This window comes from Tyto alba, unplaced genomic scaffold (assembly GCF_018691265.1).
Source record: "Tyto alba isolate M040663 unplaced genomic scaffold, T.alba_DEE_v4.0 Super-Scaffold_22, whole genome shotgun sequence".
NCBI lineage: Eukaryota > Metazoa > Chordata > Aves > Strigiformes > Tytonidae > Tyto > Tyto alba.
This window is the reverse complement of record NW_024881296.1, coordinates 20,675,104-20,695,689: the sequence shown is the minus strand read 5'-3', so window position 1 is coordinate 20,695,689 and position 20,586 is coordinate 20,675,104. Positions and strand designations below refer to the sequence as shown.

Here is a 20,586-nt window from a genome sequence, read left to right as displayed (position 1 = left end):
CCCGCTGATGGCCTCCTGTTTCTTTTCTCAAAGGTCATGAGTGTGTTCATGAAACTCCCTGAACATAAACCCAGGTTGTGCTCTGGGTGGGTTAGGGAGCTGGCAACACGTAAGCATTATTCATCAAAATCCTGTTTTGGCACAGTGCCTTGGTGTGTTTGCTCCTCCTTTGGGATGTGTGCTGACAGCATTGTTCTGTGTAGCCCCATGCATGGATGGAAGAGCGCGCCGTGTGTCCTTGGTTCTGGGCTGCTAAGAATCTACCCTGTAGGTAGAGCTGTACCTGCTTCCTTCTACTTGTCAAAAGAACCCCAACCAACTGCCCAAACAAAAAAACCCCAGAGCACACACCCACCCCACCTATCAGTCATGTGGACAAGCATTCTAATTGCATGTTCAAGAAGTTACATTCCAAATTTTTAAGAAGTTCAGAAGCATTTCTGAATCTATGGCTGCTCTTATCTTTGTTCATCTCACCCTCTTATAGCCTGATTTTTTTATATAGAGCTTGCATGTTATTGACAACAGGATTACAGGTTTTTCTTGCAAGCTTCCTAGAGTATGGATAAGGTCTCTCCTATCAGTCACCTGTTGGGTACATAGAGACAGCATAAGCAGTTTGAAAAATCTTAAATTACACTAAAATTTATGTAAATACTTGCTACAGGGCAGTATTTTCGTGTAAAACTCTTGATGTGATTACTGACAGAATGTGCTTTTTCTCAGTGAGCAAGCCAGCATCGTCTTGGTTAAATGTGGTAGCTGTGTTAGAAGGCATCAGTAAACTGTATTAATGTTTAGGTTTTTCAAGCATACAATAAATCACTGAAACTGAAAGGCAGTTCCAAGAGCTTTCTGAAATTTTAAGCTGAACAGCAGTAAACTTTTGAACTTGAAACTTGTTTGGGACTTTCTGATTGTAAAAGGTACTTTTTATTATAAACCCAGTGGAAAACATTTGAGTAATAGCAGTATCTTTTTATATGAAAGGCAGAGGAAAAATAGATATTTTAGGCAAAACCAAGTTGATCCTGCTACATCAGATCTTAAGATGGGATTGTAATTTTCCAAGAAGAATTTACCATTGGCTGTACTACTGAAATGAGTTGTGCTCTCTTCATCCTGTTCTGTGGTCAGCTGAAGTGCTCACTACTGTGGTATAGTTTTGGGGAGGGCGGAAAGGTGTGAGAGGCTGTGTGGTGCTCAGTTGCCCTCTGCGCTCAAACCACGACAGTGGTCATTTTGGCAAGCATGTGAAAATACCTCTTCTAAAGATACTGGCTCTTCAACAGCCTGAATACAGGATTGCTCATCAGTAACTGATCTGGCACTCCAGCAGGACCTATTAAGTTAGTGATAGAAACTTTTGGGGTGAACGCCTGTCTCCAAGTCAAAATTCCCAGAGTCTCCAACAGGGAGAGAGTTTAACTGGCAGAAAACGTCTAGACTTTGCCTAATAGTGTGTAAAAATCATATTTAAAATTGGGAGTGTAACTTGTGCACTGTACTGTGTAACAGTGACTTGTTCCTCATGAACCAGGAGATTGGACTGAGGGAGTATGGCTTGAGGATCTGACCCAAGCCTTGCTGTACGTAGTAGGGAGATACTCTTGCTCAAGGGGAATGCATTAGTTCCAGGAACCATTTAAAATATTCCTAGCAATAGACCTGCATTTGATTAAGGTCTTGCTCTATCCTGACAGTCTTCTGATGCTTAGGGGCTAAAGAATTTTCACTGTGATACTGTGGACACTTACGCTTGTTTGGTTTTTCCAGCAGGTGAGCTTTTTCAGATGGGGGAGATGGTAGTAAGGCTTTTCTCTGGTGCTGATGCAATAAGTGACTGTTTCCTTTAGCAAAACAAATAACTCACTGGGGTGTGTGGACCAAAAGAGCTGTGGTGTTCCACACCACCAGTTTCAAGAGAATGTTTTTTCCATATGAAAGTCTGGCACCACCAGGAAAGTGGTTTTGTACAGGGAGCCTCCTTGAAAGTCATGCTTGGTCCTCTCCGTAGCCTCTAGGAGCTGCCACAATGAGGGTGTCTCGCTTTGAGGTTGGTAATGACCAATCTTCCTGGTAAAGGTCTAGTTGTTTCACAAACCAGTCAATCCTTAGTCTTCATCTCAACATAGGAAAATCCATTAGTGGGGGTATCTTCCCCTCTGAAAACATCTTCCACCGCAGCTCTTTCCCTCTTGAACAAAACAGTGCCAATTAAGCAGCGATACATCTTTGTGCTGGGAAAACTCAGCGTGCTTGTCAGTGCAAGGGAGCACAGCCTTGGGTGCTCAAATGTTGATCAGCAGTGGTGAGCAAAAGGGTTTGAGACCATCTGAAATATTAAATATGATCCTTGATTTCTCATGATCTTCTGTCTCTGAACTAGCAATCACCTAGGTAAAGGCTCTTAGATTTCAGGAACTGGGTAAGGGTCTTCCTGGCTGACTACTATTCGAATGATGTTGACATAATTTTGCTCATTGCTTTTTACAGTAGATGGGTTAGTCATTTCATTACAAATGAGAGACAAGTGCAAAACTCTTTTATCTGATTTTCTTCTCGTTTCTTTTTATAAGCTCTTGTTTGTTCTTATCTCTGTAGTAAGAAAAAATGTTCTACTGGGAAGTAGGAGTTAAAACGATACTATGCAATGTCGTATGTTTTGCTCTGTTGCCTTCCTGGATTATAAATAATGCAGCGACTTTCTCTTTCCTTTCCAATAGTACTGCTCCGTGGGGCCTTGTGACAGGGTATTTGACACCCTGCGAGTTTAACTGGAGCAAAGAAGATCCTTCTTCTCCAGGGATGTGGAGTCGAAGGCTCTGGGTGTTCTGCTCTTACAGCTGTTCCGGGCAGCAGAACGCTAACACATTTCCTTAGTCGCGGCCTGGGGAACACTTTCCTACTTCTGTAGCCGCTAACCCGCTCAGCCAGACTGCTGCGGGTCAGAGGGTGTCTGGGGAGATGAGGGAGGGCGTGCGGCCCTTTCGGGCTGGGCCCGCCCGGGCCCTGCTTGGGGCAGCGGCAGGGCAGCCGGGGTCCCAGCGGGTTCCCAGGAGCCTGGGTGCGAGGCAGAGCCACAGCCACCCGCTGCCATCGCCTGGGGAGCGCTGGTGAGGCTCGCTTACCAGCAACCAGTCGTGGGGTTAAACGGGGCGCCGCGGCAGTGGGTCTGGCCACAGCTGCTTCCTCCCACAAATCCTGCAAGCAGGGGGGGAATTTCTGACCGGGAAAGGGCAGCCCTGCCCTGTTGTGTCACCTTGGTGACGGTGGCAGAGGTGGTGTCCTTCCTCAGCGGGGTCCCCCCACCCTCCCTGGCCCTGTGGGCAGAGGGCACTGCCCGGCAGAGCTGTCTGCAGCATCCAAAGGGGCCCAGAGCTTAACCCCTCCTTGAGCCTCCAACCCTTCCTGCTGCCTATAAGTGGATTTCAGGTGTATCTGTCTGCAGCAAAGTAAGGAACAAGCAGAGGAAAAACTCAGGTTTCTGTTGGGAAGTGCCTGTGGGTCTTTGCTGTGGACAGGCTGCACGTCTCTGAAGTATCTTACGACCATGGCACCAGTAGGCTAGGGGATTTTTTTTTTTGGTTTTGATATTTTACTGTAGTCTCCCAGAGCAGGTTCCCTCAGATGCGGAGGTGTTTGAATGAGACTTTGCAATATCAGGTGCTAAGCAAAATGTTGATTTTTTTTTTTTTTTAAATATTTTTTTTTTCCATGTGTCCCTGAAGGTCAGAAATTTGCCAAAGGCAGGGGAAATGAAGCTGAAATAACTTGGTAAAGCATCCCTGGTGGAAAACCTTTCACTGGCCTCAGAATTCATCTGCCTTTTTCTTACTGTCTGGTGGTGTGGATCCCTGCCAAAACAGGTTTGACTAACCTTTGCCTGTGACTTAGAGCTGAGATGTGTTGGAAACCTCTTTTTTTGTTTTGTTTTTTTATTTTATTTTATTTTTTTTTCCTTTTGAAAAATGAAGTGAAAGTTTATCAACCTGTACAGTTAAAAGAGAGCTCGGTCAGCCAAATGAGGAAGTAAAACCTTTCTATAGAATGAGCTCTAACCTGCTCACTGCACTTGTTTGCTCTCGGTTGACATCAGCTTTGCCATAAAGCCTCTAAATACAGGCTGACGACTTCCTTGTGAGCCTGGTACTGCTCTGAGTCCAGTTTCTGGCTTGCGAATGGTGGGATGATATTGCTGGGAGGCAGAAAGAGCAGCTGTCAGGTAAGGTGCAAAGCAAGCAGGGCTACCTGTGAGTACAGCTTGTTCTCTGGGGAGTTTGGGTTTATTATTTTTGGCAAATGCAGCAGAGAAGGTGGAGAAGAAAAAGGCAAATCTTTTCTTAGTCATCAAGACAGCAAATGACTGGTCTTGTTATTAAGATTTTGTGTGCATCTCTAGTTTGTGAAAGTACAAATTCTTATTTTTCTGAAAGAGCAGCCCGTCTTTTCTTTCAGAGAAATGGCTCCTAGAAGGGCTCGAGTGGGCTGGCAGGCTCAGGTGGTTTGCAGTGTGATTCTTAGGGACAGAGGAGGAAGAAGAGGCGGCTCAGACCCAAGCTGTGAGGGGAAACACTCCAGCGGGGCAGGGAGCTGTTGCTGTGCTCCTGGTGTTACTCAGCATGCACACCTGGTTTGGAGAAGACTCAAATCTGCTCTGCTTTGGCCAATGCCAGGTCTGGCTGGGGCTGGGGGGCACGTCCCCTCTGCCCCTGCTCGGGCAGGACAGGACTTTGGAGGGGGCTTTGAGGAACCCCAGCTCCCCCTGAGTCCTTACTGTGGTTCTGTGGCCCAAGGCTGCTGGAGGTGCTGCTGAAACACCCACCGGCCAGGCACCCCGGCCTGCTCCTGCTGTTTGCAAGTGCAGCAAAGACCTGGTGGAAGGATGAGGCAAAAATTATTCTTTAAGGTCATTTGAGACGAGGAATTAGAATGTAACCACTAGTTTTTTTGGAATGTTTTTACGAAAATTTCAAATGATTAATTTCTAATCTTCCAGATCTGCAAAAATATAAAAAAGACAGAAGACTTTGACAGGTGTCACAATTTTTTGGTCAAAAGTAAGGTTTTTTTAATAGCTAAAATGTTAGAATTGATAAAGAATTTTGGAAACATGACTAAAGCCATTCCTTCTGTCTCTGCGTGTGTATGCAAGAGGGGGTACAACCCTGCAGATGGAGGGGGGCTTTTTAAGCTAGGACATAGGATGGGCACACAATTACCTGCAGATAAATTTAGCCCGGAAATAAGAAGGCTTTGGAAAATAAGCACAGCTTCCCGGAACAGTCTGCTGAGGTGAGGGGCAGAAAGTGGCAGGAGGAAATCTAAGTAGTTTGAAAATGAAGGTCATAAAGTTTATAAATGGGATTTCACAACCTGTTTGTCTGTGATAGCAAAAGCTGGACTCTGTGATGCACAGCTTCTCCTCTTGCCATATGTTTTTGTGCTGGTTATAAGCAACCAACTGACCTGTTGGACTTGGGAACGTTACTAACGTGTAAGCTAGTGATTTTATTATCCTTTAATTCTCTCTTTAGAAGGGTGACCTCAGTGTGGGCTGTGACCAAGCAGAAACCCAGCTGTTAACTTTGCAGAACTAGCGTGTTGCTGGTGATGGCTGATACTGCATCGTATCAACCCAAGGTAGCGACCCAGCGCTCGGTGTTTCCCACGCGTCGCCCAGCTCGCCAGGCCGAAGGGCCAAGCCTTGCAAACGCCACCGCCGCGGGCTACGGGCGCGGGGCTTCCTGGGATGGGGCTGGGAAGGCGACGTGGTGAGCGGCCACCGGCCAGCACGTGCTCTCGCGTGTGCTGGGGCTGCTGGGGCTGCGAGGTGCACGCCGTGAGAAGGATGTGGCCTCTGCACCCTCTGCATCTAGGGAGCTGGCCAGTAAAATGCTGAACGGTTGAATTGAACCTACTTTCTGGTGAAATCCAGGACAAGCATACGCACAGCACAGCGTGATGCTGACATGGGAAAGTGCTCTGATATTAAAAAAAAAAAAAAAGAATCAGAATAGATAGAAGTACAGGTTTAAAAAATAATAGGGATGGCTATTAAAATATGAATTAAATATTTTCAACCTGAAGACAGGTAGGAACTAAAATTTTTCATTTACAGTAATTTATTAAAATAATCTAGACATAAAACCAAATTGAGTAGTACATGTTAGGTGTTTGGAGCCACTGACCGCACACCTGGAAGGAGGGTTTGCTACATCGCTAGCCCAGCTGTGACAGCTTCAGCTATATTCAGGTATAAAGGTACATGAATGGATTTCAGTTCAGTGAGTAGTTATTTCAAAGCTGAGAAACCATTTCAGTAGTGAAAAAACAGGCAAATACCTTTTCATCTTCAGTCCATGAATTAAAAGCAAGGATTAGATGTAAAAACTGTTACACTTGTGGATTGCAGTGTGAGGAAAACCAGTCAGGCCCATTGGCTAAATTAAGAAATGCTTTGTTTTAGATGGGAAAATACACATGGTAACTGCTTTCCCCTCATGTATATACATGCTTAAGGTATTTTTTATTTTATTGATGCTCTTTGTCACTTTCAACAGAGTGACAGATTTCTTCCACAGAAGAATACCTGAAAGTTGTAAGGCTATGTAGAAAAGTAAAGGTCAAAGTAGTGTGAGGTGGGGTTATAACAAATTGTCAGGTTTTCCTGCTGAAATAATCAGTTCTAAATCACCTGGACCCAATGCAGATTTCTTCCCCACAGCCTGGGGAGGCTCTTAATGCCTCAGGGAGGAGCTGCATGCAGGCTTTTCTCCCATGTCCCTGTCTCCAGTACCTCCGTACCTTCCTCCAGATGGTTTCAGCTACTGAGCTCCTGGGGTGGCCCGCTGCCGGGCGGGGTGCGGGGCGGGCTGGGGAGCTGGTGTGTGCAGTGTGGTTGTGGCTCTGGGCTCATCATGGAGGTAGTTGTTTGATTAGTTAATTCTGCGTCATTTGCTGCCTGCAATTAGCGAAGGGCAGAGGGCCACCCTCATGTCCTACACGTGGGTAGATGAACCAGCCACAGCTTTTATCCGGGTAGGACCATTAATTGTAGAGATGTGGCAAGGGAAGCTTTGGTGCAAGCGTGCTGACAGTGACTGAAGATGTCTGGCTTGATGGATGAGTGGTGACCGTGTATGTCCTGTTGTCACACCTGTTGGGCTGAAGCACCTCTGGATATGCCTGCGTATGCTCTCCATCACCTTCAGTTACTGGGTAGACCAGAAATATAAACAGTGCAGTTCTGGGGAAGCTTGAAGTAGCTTTCTGCTACTTCTGCACACTCATTTCTGAATTATCAGTTTCTCTTGACAATAAATATAAGTGAAATTGAAAACTGCTTTTCGTATTGCCTGCTTCCAACCACTGCCCCGACAGCTTTCAAAAAACAAGCTGCTTCTCTGAATATAAAAGTCCTCACTGAAATAGCAAATAACACAAAAAGAGTAAGTCAGGCATCATCGGAACAGGTGACTGACAGAATTTCATCAAGTATGTCTGCATATACACAAACAGACACATACCAGGAAAGACACGACTATAAAAAAAAAGTTCAGAGCTCCCAGCTACTTTGCAAACAATGTTCCCTTAAATCACTTGATGAAATTTGCTATACTTGTTAAGTTGCTATGGCATCTGAGCTCATCCAACAACATTTAACAGATCTTTATCTGTGGCTCACAAACCACACTGAGCAAATTGAAAATCCCCGGTTACACCGTCCTTTGTATCATTTCCTGTGAGATAAGTCTGAAGAACAAACTTACGCATACAGCGTGTCTGTGTACAGGCAGGCTCGCACAGCTCATGAAGTAGGATGACACCTGTCTGACATAATGCCTGGAGAGTGACAAACATTGCATGGAACACTCCAGTGCTTTTATAAATAAGAGTGGACTAGAACAATGCTTTAATGCTGAGAGAAGACTGGACAGTCACTTCAGAGAGAAGACAGCTGATCAGATAGTCTCTTTGCTGTGCACTGGGCAAATAGCTGAGATTGCACGTTCTTCCTTAACACCTGCATTTTGTTGTTTTTGATCTTTCCCTCCCTAGAGCTGATGCCTGTTGGCCAAGGCCAGGAAGACAGGAGCACGGAGTTTAAAGGAACATAAATGCCTGCTAAGATGGCACTGGCCAGTTCACTTTCTAGCAAACCAGTACCACCACGCTCCAGAAAAGTTTCTACAGCAGGGGTGGAAGTGCACCAGAGCAAGCTGGATTTTTTCTGCAAGCTGGGCTATGGTAAGCAGGACATCTGCAAAGTGCTGGAGAACCTGGGCCAAGAGGCCCTGGAGGATGATGTGCTGAAAGAGCTGATTCGGATGGGGAGCAAACCTCAAGCTCTGGAGAGCCAGGCGCCGGCTTCCCCACTAAAACTTGTTGCCCGTGGATCTTGTAGCACTACACCAGGGTTGAAGTGGCCTGGAGAAGATGAAAGTGATTCTTCCGATTACTTGAGACCCATTGTGATTGATGGCAGCAATGTTGCAATGAGGTAAGCTCTGTTTCCTGAAAGGGGTCTCTCACTTCTTCTGAAACTTCTGAATTTCAAAGCTGACGGCTTGGAGTATGTTTTTTTCTTCAGGTGAGAGGTGTATTGATGTATTTGATGTATATTGTATGAGCCACTGTTTATTCCTGTTCGTTGGCTGCGGCACAGCTTCTAGGGACCTCCTGTCTCTATGCCCATAAATATGCACGCCTGATGCAATCACTGGTTCTCACTGCATTTTGACCTTTTATAAGCTAACAGCTAGCTAACCACTATCGTTTACGGCAGCATGATTCAGCAGCTCTCTCTCCCTTTTAGTTCACCATTGATATTTCCCTGCTTTTTCAAATGGGTACTTGGGATTTTTAAGCCTACATGCTGAGGTGTTTCCAGGATAAACTGATGAACAGCTAGGCAGAAAAACCCAACTAATCTAAGAAGGAGAGAGAGACTAAAGACAAGTGACTGTGGTTCCTAACAACATCACAGTTGTACTATTTTGACTTGAAAATAAACCCTAACAATGTTCCCAGCTTTTATATTTTTTTGTTGCTTTTCAGTTTGGCTTCATTTTTATGGAAATATCAGGGAATTGATAGTTGACTTGTACTGACTAGTCTCATTTCCTCATTAATTAATTCTGTTTCTGGGAAATGTCATAGCAATCCATCCTGGCCGATTATATTTCCTAAGCAGTGTCCTGACAGTGTGAAAGCAATCTTACTGCTGGGGAGCCTGGCACGTCCACGCAGGTGGGAAGCCCAAAGACAGCGGTGGGCTGGCCTCTGTTTCCTGGAGCAATATGAACAGCCAGAGGTCGCGGCAGTTTAGAGTCCAGGATGTGCTGGCTGTCCACCGGTTTTCCTTGTTAGCTTCTCTGTCCACTCAGCAAGGCCAAGCCCATCCTTGCGGGTTGGGACAGGGCAGAGGGGGGCTTCCTCCTTCGGTTTGCTTTGGTGTGAGGTGAGATGAGACCACATCCCCTCTGGTTAGAGCGCAAAGTGGACAAGCACATCCAGAGCAACTGGAGACTAAGCAAATTATGCCACCTCCTGGATGAAGGGAGAAATCCCATCTGAAAACGAGGGGTTGCTTGGTCAGGGCAGCTCATGAGGAGTCAGAAATAAGCAACAGAGCAAACGCTTAGCCTTGGCTGGGCCATGTGCTCGGTAGCCAGATGATAGGATCTCCTGCCCCCATTTATATTTTCACCATAGACCCTCTTTAGCGTGTCCTTCTTGCATCACTGCAAATGAAATGAGCACCCATCCAGGCAGAGCAGCTGAGCAGAGCACCCACCCTTTCATTGTGTTAGGGGCAATACTACCCCTGACTGGCCATGTGCTCCAGTCTCCTGGCACAACCTTGTCCTCACCAATTCACCAGGACTTTTTTAGAGCAGGCAAAGGTGGACAAGGCAGAGAACAGTATTGTTTCCAAGAAGGCAGAAGATGGACGCTTGCCACTGGTAAGTTGGTGGCTAATGAGATTGTGCATCTTTTGAGCTTGGAGTACTCTGGGAAAGCGCCGAGGTCATCCCACTGTACCAGCCTGCACCTGGGAGCTTGTTAGATAGAGATTCTTTAAAACAAACATCATTACATGTGCTTGAGCTAGCATGTTGTATTGCTTTTCCAGACCACATGCCCACCTAAATGGGTTTTCAGGAAGCCACATGTGCTTCTGGCATGTAAAATTTTAATCTTTTTGTAGAATAATTTTTATAATGTGAGTTAAAGAGATGGTTACCTGCTAGATTATTGAAGGCTGGTGTTCTGCTGAGGATTCTTTGTCTTTCACCTAAAAGGAATTAGAGGAATATGAAGTACTTTTGAGTCTCAGAAAGGCAAAGGTTTTACAGCTCTTCTTGGACATCCCCAGCTCTGTGTTGATAAAGTTTAAGACTACTTGCATGATGGAGAAGACTATTGAGCTTGACAGTTCAGTTCATACTGAACTGACACAGCCTGGAAGGAGCAGCTTTTCAACTTTGTGCTGAATGGCATTTACTTTGGCTAATGGGACATGCTTGGTGACCGCTCTCAGTAGCCTTGTTTTATTTTTTCTGGTTTTCTGCTGTCAGACGGAGAAGGGCTGTTTGCAGAAGTCAGGGAAGAGGGATGTTAGGTTTCCTTGCTGGGAAAAAGCTCATCATCACCAACACCAACAACCGTAAAAGTGCAGGAGAAGCATTAGTTTAGGGATGAAGCTGCAAAAAGTTGAAGCTTGGAGAGGCAGTTGCCCGCGTGGAGAAAAATATCTCAAGCATTTGTATTTCAGTCTTAGGGTTGGTGTTTCTGGAGCATTTCAGAGTTGGCATTGAGGGATCATTGAGGGGTGTGAAGCTTTGAAAAGGATGTAGATGCCCCAAGGTAATAAAAAGAGTTGTCAGTCTCCAGTCATCAATCAGCCTATCCATAGAATCTGAATGGAAAATAACCTTGTGAGACTGCCTTCAGCCAGTCTCACAAGTTTGGCGTCTCCACACACTTTGCATTTCCATCAGATGTAATGAGAAACTTAGCTGTCTGCCAGCCTATCCACGGGAAGCGGGCAGGACAGTTTAGCAGGGCTGGTGGAAAAAATAAATGGAGTTGTGTTAATATGAAAAGGGAACTATCATAACCCTATTTGCTTTACACTGAAGAGGCTACTTAGTCTAGTGCTTGCACTTACACCTAGTTTTTAATCTGTGATAGGTATAGAGGCCTTTTTCTAGGCTGTCAGAGGCCTGCTTTAGGCTCTCTCCCTTCTGCCAAAGCTGTGGCTGATGCTGTGTCATGACCAGGTGGAGATGGGCCCATTCACCTTTTTCGGAAGGAGCTGCTTTGTCTAAACTTCTTCTCTAAGGGGTTGGAATTGTATAATTTGAAAAGGCATCACTGCGTGCTAATTATGGATTAACTGCCAGTGTCACAGCAAGGCCAAATTGCTGCCTCAGTTTCTGAGAGATGGGCCCTGCTGAGCCGTGACCTAAGTGCAACGCACCCTGTTGCTGGCAGGAGAGAGATGGGACTGAGCTACAACAGATCAGTTATGGTCCGCAGACTCCGGGGTTGTGACTGACAGGAGCCAATCTGTTGTTGTCAGGCAACACAAAATCACCATGCGGGGAAAACATAAAGTTTTAAAGCCACTGCTCCATTGCACAGCAGACACTGGTGTTCAGTTGTGTCGACACTGCAGAGTGCCATGCGTGTACATACTGTTCGAGATACACGTTTCCCAGGCTTGGCTGTAGAAAACTGAATTAAGTCATAACGCTGAAAAACAATTCCAGGTGCCTCTTCCTGCTTGCTCTGCTTGGCCTTTTGGCTGAATCACTCGTGGTTGGGTGCTCTACCTTCTGCACTGGGGGTACATCTAGAACTACCTCCCCAAGGCTGACAGAGTTATATATATGAGTAGTCAATGTTAAAGCAGGCTGTTGCTGAACTTTGTTTGGGTTGTGGTAAATTGTGGGTCAATAAACCGAGACTTCCTTTTAAAGGCAGTTATCCGAAAAAGTCACCTGAACTTCCAGTTCTCCTGTCCAGGTAAATTTATACCTATCCTGGGTAGATCCTATCCTTTAAAAACAAATAAAACAGCTGTTCTAGAATAGAGATTAGATGTGTCAAGCACTTCAGACCATTTATTATTGGTGAGGGTTTTTTAAGACTTCCTATTGCCTGGATATCTATTAATAAACCACCAGGTTTCTTCTTCCTCCAAACTGTACTATTTTTCATTTGTGGTCACCGTTTCAACACTGAAACCTTTATTAGGTGTAAAATGGAGCTTTGGTTATGAGGCTGTTGTAGGCAGAGCCTAGAGATTAATTCCTGGGGGATAGCGGGGGGAGAGGCATTGAAGACTGCAGCATTGTCCTTGACTGGTCCGTCACTGCAGGTAGGTGTAGTAACGGAGAGAGTCATTTACAAGAATGTTTTGCAGAGGTGAAAGACTGAGTGAGACTGTGGTGATATTATCCAGAAAGCTCAAAGTACAAGGATGAGATTTCTGTAGATACTGTGAGGGCATTTATCCATTTCAGGACTTTGTGTAGAGTTTATTTTTGTTTCCTTGTGCAGAAGTAGTTGACAAATTACTTTCCTTTACACATGCACTGCACCGTAGTCAAATTTTAGATAAGCGAATGACAAGCAGTAAGAATTTTCAATGAGGGGAGGAACTTAGGAAGGATATCAACCCCAATTGTACTTCCTGAGGTTGTTTTCTGTGTCTTGCTCTGAATATTGCTAATTCTTCAGAACTCGCCTTGCCTCCATCCCCTACAGAGCCTGTCCTAGGGCTTTCCTGCCTCTCTGTGCAATGAAAACAAAATCCACCACGTAGGGCAAGATAAAGATGGGCCTGAGGTGCCTCTGGTCATGTCCACTGAGGCTTTGTCCCTTTTTTGGTGTCCTGGGTTAGGTTCTCCATATTTTCCATCCTGCCTCTTACTGTTTTCCTTCCCACAGTTTGACTCCTGTTTCCAAAAGAGGTCAGAAGCTGAATGACCTGCAATCACACTTGTAGCCGCTTCAGATATTAAAATCCCTGATGTCACTGTTACCACAGAAGAAAATTCCCACATTTTGTTTCTCATAGGAGAGTCATGTGGGTTTCTTCGTGAGCTGTAAGAAACTCTCACTCCTCAAAACTTTATCAGACAAGGCATGTGAAGGGTCTGACACAGCCTAAGATCTTGCTGGCACTTTAGGACGCAAGTCTATCCGGATACGGATAGAAGCAACAGACTGGGGTAGCAGGCAGGTCATAGAAATGGGGGGGTAGGAAAACTCTGTTTTTATGTATCCATACTGCTTCGGATAACAAGTTTCTGGATCCGCTGGAGGAGCTGTTTGGATCTGTCCAACCAGGACACCCTGCCAGGTTGTTTTCTTGAAAACTGGTGAATGACACAAAAGCTGTTTATTTTGCCTCTTCTTTACTGGCTCACTTAAAGAGAACTCTAAGCTTCTTGAAAGCTTTGCCTCACCATACTCCTCCTCTCCTTTTATAGTCATGGAAACAAAGAGGTATTCTCCTGCTGGGGGATCCAGCTGGCGGTGGATTGGTTTCGAGAGAGGGGGCACACGTACATCAAGGTTTTTGTCCCACTCTGGAGAAAGGAGCCCTCTCGACAAGACAGTCCCATTGCAGGTAGGTCACCGTCCTGGGCATGATTTGGCAATCACTGGGTGTAGTTTGGAGACAGAGAACGTGAAAAGCCCAGTACAGTTTTGCCCTGTAAAGACAAGCACAGTGCAAGTAGTGTATCAGGTTTCCATCAATTGAGTCATTACTTTATTGCCACATGCTCCTGGCTAACAGCTAAAACTGCTTACAAGGCTTTGTTACACTGCTTTGAGCCTACTGCTTCACAAGCACAAGTTGCTGCTGGCTGAGTTGAAGAAGGAGTTTGTCAGCTTGCAATGAGTCTGCAGAGCTTTTAAGGCCAGCCAGGAGACAACAACACAGTTGCACACATTTTCCAAAGGCAGCAGTATCTGAAAAGTTCACTACTGCGTGACTATTATGTGTCAGCCTACTACCCCAATACAGGAGCTACATGGGTTGCTCTCCCACAAAAAGGAAATGCATCAGCTGAAGTCTGTGGAGGGTGGCGAGATTCTGTTTGTATGGAATTAGATCTGCCAGATTTGTGCCAGCAGCTTGGTGTCTGCAGATGAGGCGCTGGGGATCCATCTTTCAGCATAGCAGGAATGACAAGAAGTTAGACTGTCCTCAATAGCAGGAAAATAAGGTTATTTATTTATATTATCAAGCACATTTTGTCTCCAAGTAAAGCTCACATCAGGGCTGGTTATGCTCCTTCTAGCATCTAGCAGGGTAAAAAGGGCGCTACAGGGGTTCATATGCCTCTGGTGTAGAATCCAAGCCATCCTTTTACAGATAAGACTTAAGTATCAAAAAGGGTCTGTCAAATTTTACAAGTGGATGCTTTTGTAAAAGACCTAATTTTCAAGTTGCCAAATAACAACCAGATATCAGTGTATCTGAATATCACACCACTGTAAGTTGCCTAAAGTGCTGAAACATCTTTAGATTCCTGAAGGTTTCTAGTACGTGATTGAGACCTGGTCATTATTAATCAATTAGTTTCTCTTTTTTAAATTTTTTTTTTCCCTTCTATTTCTGCCACCAGATCAGCACATTCTTGAAGAGCTTGAAAAGCAATCGATCCTTGTATACACCCCATCCCGGAAGGTGAAAGGCAAAAGGGTAGTTTGCTATGATGATCGCTATATAGTGAAAGTTGCTTATGAGAAAGATGGAGTGATTGTTTCCAATGACCATTACCGGGATCTCCAGAATGAAAACCCCGAGTGGAAATGGTTTATTGAGCAGAGACTACTCATGTACTCCTTTGTCAGTAACAGGTAAGAGACAGTTGTTCTTAAACAATCTTGAATTTTTAAACATTACGGGCCAAGTCAGCTCCAACATCAATGCACCTCTCACCAGTAGCAGAGTATGCAAGCCTTTTTCTGAAAGGAATTTACTGCTACTTTTCTTATTTCTTTAGTTTCTGTTCCCTCAGTTTTGATCTTAACCCCTCTCCCCCCGGTCACTCTTTAATGAGCTTCTCTGTTTGAATGGGAGCACTAGTGACCAGCTTTGCTTATTTCCAATCCAAACTGAGGTGATAAACCAAGGTTTAGTATCTTTTAATTTCTACTCCCTATAAGAAATGGAATAAAATCTGTGAGAGGAGGCTAGCTATCTGGCAGTACTTTTAATTCCCCTACAAGGCAGAACAGCACTTTTTCCTATGCTTCTGTAATCATAACTTTCTATAAGAAAAGAGATGAGAAGCTGGTCTCTCTGGCCCTTAACCAGCCCCACTGGCAAAGGTTTTCATTAAGGCACTTGCGCTGTGCCTGTGGGGCCAAGCCATATACTCCTCAGTCTGCACATACTAACCTTGTCTGAGCTTCCTAGTAGCAGAGGTGGTCATTAGCCATCAGTTTGGCTGGGGAAATGTACTTGGTGACGTCCAGTACCACGGATGAATCTGAGTGGAGAAGCGACCTCCTTGGATCAGGATGGAGACTTGGCTCTCCTGCCACCAAAATCGCATGGGAGTGCTTGGCACTGGTGTGCTGTTTCCCTGTAACGCTCACAGAAAGGCAGTCACTGAACATCAGCATACTGTATTTCTTGAAGCTCCAGTCCATTATCTCCAACTACCACCAGGTTTCTTCCCTAGTTACTAATGGGTTACAAATATTTATATGATATTTTCCTTCCTATTTCACAGGGATTGCCAGACCTTTTCAGAACCCTTCCCTCAGAAAGTCTAGCTGTTACTGTGAAGCCCATTTGAATAGCATCAGCAGGAACTTCTTGCACAGTGCTGGGAACTTCTCTAAAACTGTTGCAATTACCTTAATAAAATAGTTTGAATCTCAGAATATTTTGATTTTAGTTTAAAATATGACCTTGATTTAAAATGGAGTTATAGCGGCTATGACAATATAAGGTATGTTGAGGCCCTTAGGAACAGGTAACTAGTATGGTGTTTGCCTTAATCACTACAGGAATTGTTATGGACTCTGAATCAAAACAGTGGGTACTGGTTATGGATCTGGAGTTAAAATGACTATGTAACCATGACTCTGTAACCACGACTCTGCTGAAAAAGTGTATAAATATGTCGTGCTTTGTATCTGTTGTGGAACACGTCTTTGGCAGAGTTATCCCCCATGTTCCCCAGCGCTGGAATAAAGAAGTGCCTGCTTATCTGCTGTGTGTAGATAAGTTCTATTCGCGATTGCGACCGCTAACAAAACCACAGCCTGAAGTTGGAGGTTTCAGTCCCATTATGCGGATAACCAAATTCCCTGAATGCCTGCCACCCCCTCCTGCCCACTACTGCCTTCATCCAACAGAGTTGTTCCATGGGTGGGTGCAGTGCAGATTCATTTGCAAACAAGTCCAGATGTTAATTAGTTTTCTTCCTGAAGCATCACATTCAGGTACTGTCATAGAAGAAGAAACAGTTTTATCTGTGCATTTCGTAAGTCCATACTGAATCCTCAAAAAAGGCCAGGCTTGTTCATCACACCACGTGTATGATCAGCTGCAGCTCTGAATTAACTGCTAGCTTTTTAATCCTCAGTCTCCTACAAGTATTTAGTAAGAGAAAAGTGATCTTGCTGTGTAAGGGAGCCGATGGTGAAGTTTGCAGTGCTGGGACCACAGAAGCATTTGCTGCTGCTGCTGTCTCAGAGAAAAAGGAAGCGATGCTGCCACGGTTGGGGCTGCTGGCTGGCCAGAGCTATGCCAAGCCACCATGTCTTTCCAGTTGTTTTATGTTATTAGGAAAAAACAACTACATGAAGCTGAAGCATTGTTGTCTTGGCAGGCAGGAGGGCACTGTGTCTAGTAACGCAGCCTGACTTGTGAAGGCCAGGCCACAAAAGGATCACAAAGATTTTCTGTCCTAAGCTTCTGCCACAAGCTGTGATGGCACTTCAGCTCCAGAAGCTCAAGGTATTTTTGTTACCCCTGTGACTTTTTCCTTTTTCAGGTTTATGCCTCCTGATGATCCGTTAGGCCGGCATGGACCCACACTTAATAACTTCCTCAGCAAAAAGCCAGTGCTTCCTGAACCGAAATGGCAGCCTTGCCCCTATGGTGGGTTTCTCCCCTTGCTGTGACCTACCACCCCTCTCTCTCTTCCCCCTTGCTTCCCAGCAGCGCTTTCCTTCGGCTAAGGGTGAGCACCATTGCCACGTGCTGTCCTGCTTCGTGTGGTAGGGACTTGGGTCAGGGCTGCTCAAATGTGTGATGCTTTTTTCCTCTCCTGCTTAAGCGGCTTCAGCTTCAGCAAAGGCAGCAGCTGTTTCTGACTCCTCCAGCCTGGCCCGCACGCAGCACCCAAACCCGGCACCGCGGCTGCGCCGGCCTGCCCCAGGCTGCCCACACTTTTCACTTCACAGAGCGGACTTGCATCGTAGCACTTGGGAAAGGCCATCCAACCGCCTCCCCTCTCTCCCCTCCCAACAGCTTTCCAGTCACGTGCAGGGTTCGCAGGGGTAAATCCCTATATATTTTTTTTTTAAAGCAACCCCTAGTAGCAGAAGGTCTCCCAGCCCACTGAGTAGCAACCAGAACATAAATGAGTTTCAGACACTTTCAAAATAGCAGAAACTTCCTTTCACTGCTGCTTCATCCTGTTATTTAGGTCAGCAATATTTAAACCTGGGGTCAGAAGTACAGAATTAGAAAACAGCATTTCCCCTCTTTGCTGTTCGTCCTCACCCCACCCATGCAAATGCACCGTGCTGGGGAGAAATGATGATGATGTTAGTCGACAGGGTGCTAGTGACAACTTCCTGTTTGATTTTTGATTCTTTCAGGTAAAAAATGCACCTATGGCAATAAATGCAAATTTTACCACCCGGAGAGACCACATCAAGCTCAGCTCTCGGTTGCTGATGAGCTCAGGGCCAAAAGAAGCCTGGGGAAAGAGGAGAAGCGTCACCTCTCACCGTACAGGACGGGCGGAGATCCTGCACCCCGTGACGCCTGCACAGAAACGCTGCGAGAAGCCAGGGGTGGTTCCTGCTACCCAGGGTGGTGCCAGGGGAGCGGTCCTGAGCCTCCGGGAAGTGCCTGGGCCGGTGGCCCCGGCCCTGACCCGGGGCTGGCCCAGCGGCCGCTCCAGCCAGAGCCGCTGCCAGACCAGCCGCTGGCGGAGATGTCAGCGCTGTCCATCAGTGACAGCACCTACGGCTGCAACTGGTGCGTCCGTACCTCTCAGGACAGAGAGGTGCCGGGCAGCCCTCATCGCTGCGGTGACCTCGGGCACAACCCCTACTCGCTTCGTCACCCCCACAGCTCGGACCCCACCGGCTTACCGGGATGCCCCTTCCAGCACCGGGTGCTCCCGCCTGCGCAGGGTGGGATGAACCCGGGCGACAGCTGGCCCCGGGAGGGCTGCAGCACGCACGGGACGGGGCGGAGGAGCCGCTACGTCCCTGAGGGTGCTCGGCACAAACAGGCCCTAGGGACTCAGCACCGCGTTTTGCTGCAGGCCGCCCCTCTTCCCCCTGACCCGCTGCGCTTGTACAGCGAGCAGCAGCTGCAGCACCAGCGCCGTTTCCCCGGCCGGCCCCCACGGCAGCCCGCGCTTTTAGACTCCAGCAACAGACTGGGCTTTGCTTACCCCAGTGCCCCTTACAGCGACTACTGGCCCACTCCAGCTGCAAGGCCACCCTCTGCCCAGCAAGCAGCCATACACAGGGAGCTGTGCTCCCTTCTCCCTTATGGCGAGGTGAACTATGCCACGGCTTTGTACCCCGATGTCAAGTATAGCGCTAGCCTGACTTTACTGAATCAAAGACACAGAAACTTGTGAAGCCTCCAGACTAAACCTTTCCCAACAAGCACAAGTCCTGGGTCAAAAAGGTGCTACTCTGAGTAGCTAAGTGTTATTAAAGGGCTTTATGGCAAGGGTCATAGATGTTCCAGGAGCACAAGTCTAAGCATCGACCAGCTGTGTCGCATGGGGTGCCAAAGGCTGCTGTTTACTGCAGCGGGATCTCATTAACCTCCCATGGAAGCGAAGGGGATGGCTCACGGTAACAGGACTCAGCATCTGAACCTCACTGGTGACTGGGTTCAGGATGGCATAGATCTTCATTAATGCCTCGAAACACTAGGCATGTTTTTAAAGTGCTGACCTACTGTTCAACTACCGTAAAAGAACCACGGTCCCCAGTAAAGGTTTCTCCATAAACTCCCCATGACTATTTGCTCAACTGGCAAATAAATTAATCAGGCTTATTTCCCCTAACACAGAGCTGTGCTCTCTGCTAGAAAGCATCTTTGGGTCTGTCTTATTGCCTGATACAGGCCCAGCCCCATATCAGTGAGCTTTCAAAGACACATCTCACGTTTATAAAACGATGCTGTGAACACAGTCACTCTCAGAGGCGGGGGAGGTACACCAGAGCACTTGAAGGTAGCTGCAGGTACCCTTCTCAGGGATCATGCACAATGCAAGGCAAATCAGGGAAGTCATCTTCAATGTAAGGCCCGATGTGGACTGAGGCCGTGGGGGTTGTTAATTCAAAAAAGAAGACACCCAGATGCTGCCATGAGGGAAAAAAAAAAAAAAACAACAACAAAAAAAGCAACTTTAAAGTATCTGTTGTATTAAACAAGAAAACTATCGTTGACTTAACCCTTAATTACAAAACATAGTCCCATAATGCAATTATACAGCTGATTTATGATTACAAACATTTAAACTGTGTTCTGTTGGGACATGTTTGATGTTCAGTAAGCTGTAAAGCTGCTAATCTCTGCATTATTCCACTGAATTCTTCAGGTAATAATTCAAGTATGAAGGTTGATCCTGAAGGTTTTTGGCATTATACCAAAGTTTAAGTATGTCAGTATGACATGTTTTAAAAAAGCTGTAACACATTATAAAATGGTCATCTAGAACACTTTGTTTTGAATAGTCTTTTTTCTTCTGTTTATTTTTTTTTCCATTCCTCTTAGCACTGATGCTTCATCAAACTTCAACATTCACATGGGATTTACAAACTCTCTGACCCTGCAGTATCTCTGTTAGGTTCTTCTCTGAAGTGCAATCAGTTATGTTGGTCCCAGGCAGGAATTAAACATGGCCCTGACTGACAACTCTGAATTCTCTTGTTTTTGAAAAGGTGACTAAAGAGTAATAATTTACCTTGAAGTGACATTAGCACGTGATGCATTTTTTGAAAGTGGTGACAGTTTGACCTGTTTCACTCCGGAAAACACTAGCAGCTTTTTTGTGGTGGTGGTGTTGGTGTTTAAAGAATCTTTAGGAAATAAGTATACTGTATCAGTTCAGTCTCTTATGGCCATATGTGGCTGGCTCCAAGAAACGCTAATTTGGAGCTTGCAGGTATGATTTATCTTCAGAGAACATGACAGTTTTTTCGGTATATCATGAATTTTCCACTAATTACAGCCATAATATATATAACTAGATCAGCAGAACGGCTTATAAATGTATCCACTGCATATTACATAAAGATTGGAAATGACATTAAAACAAAACTATGGAATAAATG

At 45.8% G+C, this 20,586-nt stretch overlaps 1 protein-coding gene across 3 annotated transcripts; it reads left to right on the top strand.

The window, feature by feature from the left end:
- The first annotated feature begins 4,139 nt into the window (after nt 1–4,139).
- On the top strand, nt 4,140–20,584 carry ZC3H12D (zinc finger CCCH-type containing 12D). 3 transcript variants are annotated; one of them, XM_033011548.2, is made up of 7 exons: nt 4,140–4,225; nt 5,538–5,643; nt 8,062–8,503; nt 13,509–13,648; nt 14,655–14,889; nt 17,043–17,149; nt 17,875–20,584. In XM_033011548.2, the coding sequence occupies exons 3-7, from the start codon at nt 8,121–8,123 to the stop codon at nt 18,873–18,875; spliced, it is 1,866 nt and encodes a 621-aa protein (XP_032867439.2). In that variant the 5' UTR covers nt 4,140–4,225; nt 5,538–5,643; nt 8,062–8,120; the 3' UTR covers nt 18,876–20,584. The 3 variants fall into 3 exon arrangements, with proteins under 3 accessions (XP_032867439.2, XP_032867440.2, XP_009962137.3); XM_033011549.2 differs by lacking the exon at nt 5,538–5,643; XM_009963835.3 differs by lacking the exons at nt 4,140–4,225; nt 5,538–5,643 and having other exon boundaries at nt 6,842–8,503.
- The last annotated feature ends 2 nt before the right edge of the window (nt 20,585–20,586 follow it).

Coding starts and splice junctions, on each gene's coding strand:
- ZC3H12D (XM_033011549.2), top strand. CDS start 8,121: ATGCCTGCTAAGATGGCACTGGCCAGTTCACTTTCTAGCAAACCAGTA. Junction 13,649..14,654: donor ACAAGACAGTCCCATTGCAG/GTAGGTCACCGT, acceptor TTCTGCCACCAG/ATCAGCACATTCTTGAAGAG. Junction 14,890..17,042: donor TACTCCTTTGTCAGTAACAG/GTAAGAGACAGT, acceptor TTCCTTTTTCAG/GTTTATGCCTCCTGATGATC.